Source organism: Typopeltis vanoorti, chromosome 6 (genome assembly GCF_054136105.1).
Source record: "Typopeltis vanoorti isolate ZY-2024b chromosome 6, IOZ_Tvanoo_1.0, whole genome shotgun sequence".
NCBI classification, from domain to species: Eukaryota; Metazoa; Arthropoda; class Arachnida; order Uropygi; family Thelyphonidae; genus Typopeltis; species Typopeltis vanoorti.
The window spans coordinates 21,848,830-21,861,441 of NC_143554.1; the positions used below are offsets into that span (position 1 = coordinate 21,848,830).

Consider the following 12,612-nt stretch of genomic DNA (forward strand, 5'->3'; position numbering starts at 1 on the left):
TGCAACAACATAAATCAGAAATAAGCCAGAAATTCCAGGAGAGGAGGAGCCACTTTCCCTGTGATACAGAGATGGAAGAACAACATTAGTTAAAATTACTAATAATGAATTTATTATACCAAATGAACAGACAGAAGACCAAATGCCAATAAACAAAACCCTTAGAAGGAGAAATCAGAGAGATAACAGAAAATCAAACAAGCCATCTGAAAAAACTTAGCATCCAGACAAAATATAAAAGAAGAATGATGAAAAATGTAAAGATGCTGAGAAGAGTTTATAGACTAGGAGGAACAACTATCTCATAATGATAACGAGAAAGAGAGGGAGTAGAGTTAAAGAAAAATGAAGTTTCCTGATACAAAGTTTTCTCAGTATGATTACCACTTATTTGAAAAGAAAATGTTCCAAATCAAGAACAGTAGCCATGAAATTGAAATAATGGTAAGCAACTGAAAAATAACTGGAAAAGAATTTACAAGAAACAGGATACACAATTGCTCCTTCACAAACTGAGGACCTTATCAGATCATTTGAAATCTAGAGGTGAAAGGCTTACTAGTTACACTTCACCAATCATATCGCCTCCCATCTGCAATGCTTCTTTCAATGTACAAGAATTCCATAGTTTCAGTTAAACGAGAAATATGAAAACTTATGCTACACGATAATATAAGGTTGTTACTTCTCCAAGACAGAAGCAGATAGATATCTGCTTCTGTCTTACTGGAGCGTTGGAAAGTCTAATAGGGCTAGAGTTAGGGGGGGGGGTTCTTATTCTTATCCCTCCTTGGAAGATTCTGTAACATCAAAAGAAATGCAGAAGGGCAGATTGTGACAATACATATTGGAAGTAGTATGGATGCATAAACGTTTATAAATGTATATGCTCCATTCAATGTAACAGTTAAATGAAGATCCTTCCAGGAATTGCAACCATACTTATACATCAGTACCTCATAGTAGATGGAGATTGAAATTTCACATGAGAAAAAAAATAGGAGGATACCCCAGAAACAGAAAAGTAGGATATAGGATATACATTGTTAAAAATATGTCTCAACAATACTCAACTAGCAGGCACAGAGGATTAACAAACCTGTTTTCCACTCTTATACTTATGTGAATCAAGGTACTGATTGTTTAGATCAAATTTATCTCTCGTTTTCTTAAGAATAGAATATTTCAGATTAGGCATCTTGACATCAACATGTTAGATCATGGAAACTTCCACCAGAACTCTAACTGATCTTTTCCACCATACTCCAGACTCTATGTTCAAACTGGAATAATGTGATCTGGGAATGAGATACATGGTTGAAATTCAAAGGAGTAAAACAGAATATGACTAAATGGGGAAAGGAAAACACTTTCCTCAAAAGGAAAAAGACCAAGTGAAAAATGAAGCTGGTTCATAGCAAACCAACACAATGGCACAGAATGCAGCAACACCATCAGAAACATCAACACAGAGATAGAACCAGATAGGTTCTATTTCTATGTTGATACATTCTTTGATAGACAGTTCACCCAATTCTGCAAAGAAAGTACTATCACCCAAATGTGTGTGGATGATGAAGACATGTTCACTACACATGGCATCCTTGACTCCTTTCAAAGACACTATGAATATCTGCTTTAAGACAACAGTACTATGAGAAACTAATTCTTGGAATGTTAATGCCTTTCCTATTCACATTCATGATGGGCTTGACAAAGCAATTATAGTAGCTGAAAAATGTCAGACAAGAAAATCCCCAGGACCTAATAGTCTAGGGACAGAACTTTAGCAGAAGGCCTGGGATTTTATTCTTCCCATTCTAGTTATACTCTAATTCTTTTCTCTCCCTACATGCCACATACCAAGTGTATTTGTAGCAAGACATACTGCCTACTACTTTCCTACTAGTTAATATGAAAAAACAGCTAATGGCAATACTCCTGGTTGATCTCACTTAAGCATTTGATAATGCCTGGCATCCCTTTCTGTTCCACATTTTCCAGCAAACTGGGGTAAGTAAAAGGCATATGCCAATACAACTATTTGCTTTTAAGCCAATGGGTTGCTATCAGATCTGGTCAAGGTTCCCTTATAGTCCCTTGTTCTTTGCTTTGGCTCTTGAATCTTTTTTTTGCATGAAGTTGACAATTTGTATGCTGTGCAAGAGATAACAACTATGAAGGAAAAGAAAGTATTAACATATGCGGATGTTGTAGTAGGTAAGGGATAATGATTCAATATTCTTTTTTTTTTCTTTTTTTTTTTGTATTTTGGAAAAATTAAAAAATTAATTGACTAACTGCCAATGCTGACGAGACAAAATTAAGTTTCTGGAAAGTGGAATCTCAGAGGCATTCCTTTGGACTAACTCACAAAAGGGAACCTCTCACTATATTTGGAATTCCCTTCTCCACCTATCTGATATAAAGAGTTCAAGAACTAATATGAAAATATTGAAACCTTATAAGACTGAAAAATTGGGACATATTTTCTTTATGTCGTAGCACTTTAAATCAATCTTACCTGTTTCATTGTAAATAATAAACAGAAGCTGAAGAAAAACAATTATATAGTAAACCTGAGCAATTTTTTTTTGATCCACCAAATACTACAAGGTCAAAAAAGGGAATTTCTACAACTATTTAAGAAGATTCAAGGCTTTCCAGTATTAAAATTCTACTATTTAAACTAAAGTGTTAAAAAATGTACAAAATACTGCAGACCAATCATGCATGTCTAGTCTTTCTCCAATATTACAAAGATTTTCATCTCCTGCTATTCGGAATAAATGATTCTGATGATTGAAGATCTGAGACTGTTCTTGAATGCTACAGCATTTTATGCATAACTCTATGACTTACAGCTTCTATTACTGACATTCTTTCCATTAATAACAGCAGAACTTGGTATAAGGATCTATCTTTAACATCTGCTGCCAAACTTCCACAGTTGGGTACAAACAGTTTAATAATTTATTAAAGTTTCAAGGATATCCTATGAGCAAGAGTCTTGCTTGGAGAATTGCATATGATCCCCTAATATCAGAAATCCAATCTGTGACATCTGTCATTTATCAGAAACAGGCAGAACATGTACTCTACAGATGCATTTTTGCTCTGCATATTTGGAACATATTATGCAATGTGTTGGTTATTCAATTACTTACAACAGAACTTTTTTTTTTTTTTGATACCTGCTAGATGTCAGCAACAGAAATAGAATTTTGATCTTTATAATTAATCAGTTAAAATATCTTTTATGGAAAATTAGGAAAAAACATGGCTTTGAAAACCTGCAATATGACATGCAAATACTGTACAATACACAACATACAACAATCGAATAGTTGTATTGTATGTTCAAGAGTATTACTGAAATTATGCTATTCAGTCAAATGATTTTTATATTTAGAAAGCATTCTAGGAGATACCAAATTTTTGTCAAGGTGGTGTAGACCACCCATATTATGCAATATTCAACAGGTAGAGATAAAATTTTGTCTATTTTTATGTCAGATGACTAGGGAGAAATCACAGATGAATATGCCTAACCCAAGATTTTAATTTAAAGGCTAACCAACTTGGGTGCCAGTTTCTGGCATTTGGTTCTGAATTTTATCTCTGAATTTTTGTTCTCAACTGAATGGTTGGAGAAATGCCAAGTGGAGATGGTATAACACTTAAGCAAAACAAGGGGGAGATGCAAGGTGAGAGAAAGAGCAAGAATAAGGATCGAATTTTGGTGATTCATCGATAAGAGGATTACTTGAGGAGAGTGACAAAATCATATTTCCCTGAAGCCAAGATGAAGGATGTTAGTGATGACATAAGCAAACAGAGAGTTAAGGTGAAAGATGTATTTATTTTGGCTGGCATGAATGATCTGGCAAGTGACAAGTGCCATATGTCAGAAGAACAAGTAAAAGCTGCAAGGCAGTTGTTGCTATAGTATGATAGAGGTATTATAATGAATAAATCAATGCATAGACTGTGCAGGAGGAATGGTGTGGTGGTGGTGTCTGAAAGTTTGGAATGAGTTTGATGGAAGAAAGGATTTGCATAAAGTGGTTGGCTTGCATTTGAATGGATTTGGATCAAGAATCTTGGGAAAGTATTGTTCAGTGAGAGTTCAGAAGTTACAGAGTCAGGGAAACTAGAATTTTATTTCATTTTATTTTTTGGGGGAGGGGAGAAATGAAGGCAAACGGGGATCCAGGTAACCTACAGGTTAGTAAGTGAGACAGGTATCACATAATGCTGCATGTAGCATCCCACAACCTCTGCTTCACAAAGTGTAGCAGAGGTTGTGGGATGAAAGCATATTGCAGTTTATGTATACTAATGTATACATAAACTTCCACAAGTACTTGGAATAAGAGTATTGGCAATGGCTAGCAACTTGGCCCAAAGTTATATACATTGGTGAGACTTGGTTGACTGAGGATGATCTAGTTTTCAGAGAGGACAGAAGGAACAGGAGGAGAAGCTTTATTAATGATAGAGAAGAACCGAAGTCAAGAGAGCAGAAATACACCAGAAGGACAAAATCATAATATGATTTTGTCCTTCTGATTCCTTCCTTTTGATTGAGGCTACATGAGGTAAGATAGAAGCCAACAGGATAAAATATATAATTGCTTGCTGCTATAATTTAGGGGATATAGGAACAAATGGCATGCATTCCAAAAGTAGACAGAAATAGTGCATCAGATTACATAGTTATTGAAAAAACACACAAGGAAGGATAAGGAGATCATATATGGGTTGGTGGGAGTGGTTGTGAATGCTTTATCTGTGAATGAGCTTATGGAGAGGTATGATGTGGTATTATGTGAATAACAGATATCCCATTAGTCTTCTGATTCATGGAAATACCTGTATAATAATAATAACAATAATCATAAAGGAGTTTGCTTAATATACTACAATTTATTACTTATTTCTCAAGTTGAAAAATAAGACAGAGTAATTACTACTCAAAGCATGCATACCTTTCTGTTCCAGCTAGTATTAATGGGTCTTGTAAGTGTTGTGACAACAAGTTCTTCCGTTGTTTTTAAGCCTGCAGCTTCGTCTAAGGAATGACCCTAAATAAAGAATAATAAATGAATAAGTAATAAAATGCATAATTTTAAATAAAATAACTAAGTATGATTTGTATAACAGCAACATAGATCAGGGTAAAAAAACATGTCTGTTAAAAAAGTGCTGTTTAAATGCCATTGATTCCTAAAATGCACATTCAAGCAATGACAAAATATCTTAACACAATGAAATTTATTACTAGAAGAAACTAGAAAGTATTCTTTTAAACTTGACTATTATTTATTGGGTCTGTAATGCTTTTGGCTATTTCTCTTATGTTCTACCTGTATCAATCCATAGAGTGAAGCAGATGATAATTAACATTACTGAACTTTTAGCATAGAAATCTTTTGTACTGAAACTAACAGCACATCAGTGAAGACCAAATAAACAATGCCTTTTATTCTATCTCTCTCAATTGCTTGTTTGTTCTGCACCAATGTACTTGCTAATTTTCAATAAAGTTAATTACAGTCTAACATGCCTCTCACTCTCAATCACTATGTCACAGGTTCCATTAAATCTAAGAATCAATCTCTATCTTGATCTTTCTCAGGATAAGTATTTTTTTTTTCCTGTGATGATTGTAACATAGATCTGTTTTGAAATTAACACTCTCAGCTTCAGATCTGCTTACAATACTTGAAAATTTCAGATTCTCATATCCATTTTCAATAAAATTCTGCAACTAATGACAAAAGTTCTCCCTCCTAATTTTTCTAAAAATGAAAGCTTTAATGATCTTTGCTCTGCATGCCAAAATGAATTATAATACTCTTCTGACACTGCTAATATGGCGGCCAAACAAGCTTTATTATTTCATTATACCATACCAATATACCAATATTGATTATTTCATTATTATGGACCTATGTGAAGTCAGAAGGCTCCACATAGGTCCATCTAGGTGGCTAATCTTAAATACAAAGTGCACATCACTTTAAATCCATTCCCTGTTTGCACATTCACCACCCTATTATTAGGTAATGAATTCTCCATGCAAAACATCACTTCTCATCCTCTTACTCAAACCCCCCCTCCTTTGGAAGCTTCCAGCCAAATTTGTTACAGGAGCTAATTAATTTCACTCAATGAGTCAAAGAGCAGATTTACTGAAGAGGATGATAAAATCATTCCAAGTAACTTCTCACTGAATTACGAATCCAGATAATATTGAGATATACTATATTAAACATTAGGCTTGACATAAACTTCAACTATGCAACCATATAGGTTATTAACAAGAGAGATAAGCATGACACCTGATTTTATTAAAAAAAGCCATCCTATGCATCTTTCACTTGTAATCTCAGTATAGCTAACTCTCAACATAGCAAACCAAAAGAGACTGAAGAAGTAGTTTAGTTTGTTGTCCCTGAGCAAAACAGTGATGCTATCGGTTTTGATTGAGTGTTCTGGTAGTCTGTCTGTAAGTGAGATCACCATATTTTCCTATTGTGGTGGTAGAAAATGTAGCAAACATACAACTAATAAAGCTGATTATAAAGCCTCTTTATTGTGCCTTCCCCACTTTTTTTTTTTTTTAATACAGTGATTCTATACAGAGGTTGCAGAATCTACAGCACATTAGTAAAGCAAAGGAAAAATCCACATGTGAGAACAGTATCCCAAACTTAACAAGATTACATAAGGCATGCAGTTGTACAAGAAAGAAAGTAGAGTACTAAGCAGAAGAACAAAAAGTTTTTTGGTGAGTGACAAGATCACAAATGTGATATGTTTATGGCAAGAAAAGCTAAAGGTGTAAGTTAGGCAAAGAAGAGAAATCTAATTTATACTGGAAGTCTATTACCAAAGCTAAAGAGAAGTGAAGTTAAGATCTTTCTTTCTTTCTTAAGAAAGAAATCATGACATTGATGTTTTATGTATCAGTTTAAAGTAAAGCAACTAACATCCCATATAAGCTTTGTGAAAATGCGACTGCTTGATGTGAAAGCAGCATACATAAGACAGACACTGTCCAGCGCAAACATGTTAAAAGAGAATCATAAGTGGCTATATATAATACCATATAGTACATAAAATGCAGCATACCTAATACAGCACCAAAATGTCAAAATTTATATTCCTTATATATTATTGGTTAATAATGTATGGAATATAAAGTTACTGCATGACAAAGAGACAGGAAGCTAAACTGATGTCAAGCCACCACTTGAATATAAAGAGGGAAGGTTATTCTAAGAAAGAATTATTTGAAATCAAGGAAGTACATAAATTTTTGGCTATGAGTAAAATTAAAGCAGACTCTCTTCCACCTGATTCATATCCTGTCACCACAGGGCCACCATGACAAGTGCCTATTTTGCAATTGTTTGGATAGGACACGTTATTAAACACTATAAAAAAAACTTCATCAGTACATAAATGGATTTTAGAAGATATAATTTCCCTCATTACTTTTTATTAATATAGGTGACTACCCAAATTTTTGCAGGTTCATTTCAATAATGAATTATTTATTAATGAAAGCAAATGGCTTTGCATTTTCCCTCCCCAGATAGTTTTTTCACTGAAAAAATAAAAAAAATAAAAACAAAAACATAAGCATCTTTACAGGCCTGGTTGGCTAAGTTGTTAGCATATCGACTATCCAACGAACAGGCTGCAAGTTTGTTCACATCATGTGTGAGGAAACACTCCATCCTGCATGAACACTGTTGTGTTCTGACATCCTCTTTGCTGTAGTTGAAGGACAATAAAACTGCTCAACACGTCTCAATAAAATGCAGCCATAACCATGCAGTCAGAGATCCTGCTCAATGGATTTCTTCAAAGAAAAAACAGCCAATGACAAATTTTGTTGTAAATCCTTCATACTGTGAGGTTTAGTGGATGTAAGGGAACTTACAGAAATGCATGGGTATTCTCTGTAGCCCAGATGCAGCAATTTTGAGTGATTTTACACTAAGTTTTCCACACAGTTGTGTATGGCAAATCTAGTTGTCTTGCTATGGAACGTGCACTGAAATCAACTCTCATTTGAACTCAACAACTGTACTTGAGGCATCTTAAATCACTTGCAGAATTTCATATTTATGCGTTCTTCTTTGTTGGACTGTCAAATTGCCTATCTCTTCAATTCATGCATCTTATTGCATTTGTTATCATTGGGCCTTTCCACAAAGTCTTCAGACATCTGTACTCACAAAGTGCTAATGCAGTATTTTCCCCTATTCCCAAAAAAAATACTTCACAAGTAAGGCACATTCAGGCAAACTGAGACTCAATGCACAAGTCAAATGACCACAGAGTCAGTCTTGGTTCTTCGTTTATACTACCTCACATCTCATGTGGTATGCAAAATTCATCATCTTTTCATACTCACAGTGCCACATTTCCCTCATCAGTCATTTTTTTTAAAACTTTTTTTTATATTGTCAAAATCTCTTCCTCATGATCTAGTTAGGGTACCAAGTGTGAGGGTATTTCATCTACTGATTCTCTCTCCAGACTGCTCTGAATAGAGGTACTTGAATTTTTGAAACATCCTATAAATGTCAAAAGGTACAAATATAAATATTAGCAGGTAAAAATAGAACTATACCACCAGCTCATTAATCTTTAAAGCCCATTATAACTGCATCGTTAATATGCACTTTAACTTAAATTAAAAAAAAAAAATGACTTAAAAATGTAATGTTTTTAAATAATCAAAATTTTTAATAAAAAGGCAGTGGTTACATTGTACTATAGCATAACAGTTTACCTTTATACTTTTTGTTTTTTTTTGAAAGCAAAATGATCAATTTTTAAAGCTACAAACATTCAAGAAAAGACTAGACAAGTCACTATGATTATGGTACCCATGCTAACCAATCACAGAAACAAAAACATGGGCAAATATTTTAGCTTCCTACCAGTTTTGGACAGGAATTACAGCCCACACATAGAAAAAGATTACTTACAGCACTTTCTAATACAGCATCATTGGCATCTATCAACAAATCAAATTTGTCATCAAGTTCAAGACCTTCAAATTTGCCTTTTCTCCCTTGTTTCTTTAAGCAAGATGACATACTAAAAAGGAAGAATTAACACTTGTACAAAACAGTGAAACAACATAAGATAATGCACAGCAAGTAACTAATCATCAAGGAACTCTAATTTATAGGAGTTAAGCATTCAGAGTTTTATTTTCTCTGCAAGGATGTTTAACATTCTAATTCAAAATTAGAAGTCTATCCAACAAGTAAATGACTGTAGAATTTGAGAATTATCTTTTGCTTTGCATCACTTTATACATCACGCTGAGTGGAATAAATACAATGCACAATATTTTCGTATAGTCAAAATTATTTATAAGAAACTGGTAAAGATCAAATTTTTGATTTATAGTACTCTGCTTTCATTCTTTTGTGAAACATTAACAGATCTGAAAGTCAAAATATTATACTATATTATCAAATCCAAAGAAAGGAAGCATTAAAATGTTTTAATCACGTTATGGTATTTTTTTTAATCGTTTCATCCTAAAGAGTTCTTATAGATTTTTATGGAAAAAAAATTCTAATATTAAAAAATATTTAAATTATCTGATAGAAAAATTATTTCATATTCAACTGATAATTATAAATTTGTGGTTATCAAAATGGAGTTGTTATATATAAACTTGAGTTAATTCAATAATTATCAAATGTTAATGCAAATCTAATGCAAATATGAAAGCACACCCCAACTCAACATCATCAGAGTAAAGATCGGTACTATCAACATAAGAAGCCTGAATGGCAAAGAAATGGAGCTAGCTGAGGAATTAGATAAGTATCAGATCGACATAATAGAGGACTGAAACAAAAAAGACAAAAACTGTTGAGATCTTTCTGAGCAATAAATATAAAATGTTATATTCAAGCAATGACAATCAAGGAAAAGAAGGGGTAGCCATAGTATTCAACACAAAATAAGCTAATCTTCTTGAATGGCAGGCAGTTTCAAGTAGAGTAATGTGAGCAAATATGAGAATGGGGAACTGGACAACGAGACTTTTGTGCCTATGGCCCCACAGAAGGTTCTAATAAGGTAGAAGTGGATCCCCACCCCCCCCCCCCCCCACCCCCCCCCCCCCCCACCCCCCCCCCCCCCCACCCCCCCCCCCCCCCACCCCCCCCCCCCCCCACCCCCCCCCCCCCCCACCCCCCCCCCCCCCCACCCCCCCCCCCCCCCACCCCCCCCCCCCCCCACCCCCCCCCCCCCCCACCCCCCCCCCCCCCCACCCCCCCCCCCCCCCACCCCCCCCCCCCCCCACCCCCCCCCCCCCCCACCCCCCCCCCCCCCCACCCCCCCCCCCCCCCACCCCCCCCCCCCCCCACCCCCCCCCCCCCCCACCCCCCCCCCCCCCCACCCCCCCCCCCCCCCACCCCCCCCCCCCCCCACCCCCCCCCCCCCCCACCCCCCCCCCCCCCCACCCCCCCCCCCCCCCACCCCCCCCCCCCCCCACCCCCCCCCCCCCCCACCCCCCCCCCCCCCCACCCCCCCCCCCCCCCACCCCCCCCCCCCCCCACCCCCCCCCCCCCCCACCCCCCCCCCCCCCAACTTTATACAAATCAATCATCTAGAATATCTCTTTTTACAACCTTAAAATCTGATCTGAAACCATTCTTCAGTGAGATTCTGTAGTTCTTGTTAATTTGAATACTAGTTGACAGGCTTTTAACTTGAAGCTCTAAACTCAGTCCTGTCTTAATTTCTCTTCTTATACTCTTACCTCTGTCTTTTTTTGGGACACTTATACTTGGAGTACACTTTCCTTTTCATATTTCTTGTATTTTTGTTTCTCAGGGTCTTTATCTATCATCATCAAAATCACGTGTATTGCATCTTTTATTATTATTATTATTTTTTTTTTGTGCAACCCACGAACACTGAGAGAGCTTAGTTATTGAATGTTTCATTTCTGATTTCTGCTTTGACGAAGATGAGAGGACCTTGATGGTTCCCCCTTGTATGTGAGGTACCTGCTCCTGATGGAAATGACCTTCAAGATGTGGTGGTAGCAATTTTCATTCTTAGCCTTTTTCTATTCTTTTGTTACTGTGTTCCCTTTGCTATATCCTTTTTAAATTAACTCTTCTCCAGACTGCTATCATTGGGATGTATCCTGCTGTCATGTTTACTAAGTGAGCACTAATGACTGCCTCCATGTGGATTACTGTTCATGGTGTTATGTCTCTATCTTACGATTTTGTTTGTCTTACAAATTGCTTTCGTCTATATTCTTCTAACTTCTACTTTCAAGACATCACCAAAATTCCTACTAATATCTGAGTTATTGTTCCCCGTAGTATCCCTAGTATTTGTATTTTAACTGCACCCTTTGGGATATTTAGTTTAAGATATTTTATACATAAACAGAGAAAAGGAACTCAAATATCTGAAAGTGTAACTATTGCAGTCGTGACACTTAACTCAATTCATTAGATTTCCCATTTCTTAACAATAATTCTCTGCGTGATTAGGCTCGAATGTTTCTAAGTGGTGCATTGGATTGGCAATACCAGACAACTTTTTTATCATTAAACAAAAGGTTTATTATTTCTCTAAACATGGTACATATCAAAATACTCAACTAAATTACTTACACACTAAAATTAGCTTAATACAAGTAGTTGGGCTATGATTCGACAAAAGTTACTACGATCATGCCGCCACAAAATTTCATACAAAACATGAATTCACTTAACATGGACAAATTAGATTACCACACACTATTAGATTATTCAACTTCAAGTGCACTAACAAAATCATTAACTACTCTAGCACATACTTATGACAATTCCGATTCTTTACACATCACACTAGGCATTCAAATTCCTCAGGCTACTTGATTACTCAATATTAACAAAACCATTTACTTCATTAACACACAATTATGTCATTAACTTTCCTTTTACAATATAGTAGGCACTCAAGATTCTTAGGACAATTAATTATTCACAAATTATCAACACTAGCTAACTTACTTTTAACACACTCTATCAAATTCTGAAGTCCTATTATAATTTCTCCCTAATCACTTTAACAGTTCCGTATTATGACAGTGGTACCTATCACAAACAACTTCTAGTTAACATAAGACAAAATTCACAATACCTTTCTTTAGCTTCACTTACGGGCCTTTACCTTCCACTGAACGAACTTGCATGCATAACTTCTTGCAATTCAGGGCTATATAAACATCTGCGCCGTCGGCTGTACTATCCGAAACGAGGACATCGATATTTTCACAGCTTCCTATGACTCTATGGCATATTTCGCTTTCTACATAGGAATACGGGAATAGCTTTCCCGCTCACCTTCGATTCCTTGTTGTGGTATGAGGATATAAGCCATATCTCTCCACCCAGGAACACCGTGAAATCCACTAGAAAACCAAACTAAAACCACCGTGACTATCCAAACGTTTCTTCTCCTCTGGCAAAAGGCAAAAAGGCCTCAAGCCTCCTTAACTATCTAAACGTCTTCTCCAAAAATCCAAAAGAGCCTACCTTTTCTCTGCCTCGAGGG

At 36.2% G+C, this 12,612-nt stretch overlaps 1 protein-coding gene across 1 annotated transcript in view; it reads right to left on the reverse strand.

Annotated features, from left to right (window-relative positions):
• The window catches only part of Rrp6 (exosome component Rrp6), a 251,754-nt gene that overhangs the window by 202,678 nt on the left and 36,464 nt on the right, over nucleotides 1-12,612 (reverse strand). The window contains exons 3-4 of the mRNA XM_090393930.1: nucleotides 9,015-9,126; nucleotides 4,992-5,087 (exon numbers count right to left, since the gene is read on the reverse strand). Of these exons, the coding sequence (XP_090250056.1) occupies nucleotides 4,992-5,087; nucleotides 9,015-9,126 (208 nt within the window). The remainder of the gene's footprint in view (nucleotides 1-4,991; nucleotides 5,088-9,014; nucleotides 9,127-12,612) is intronic.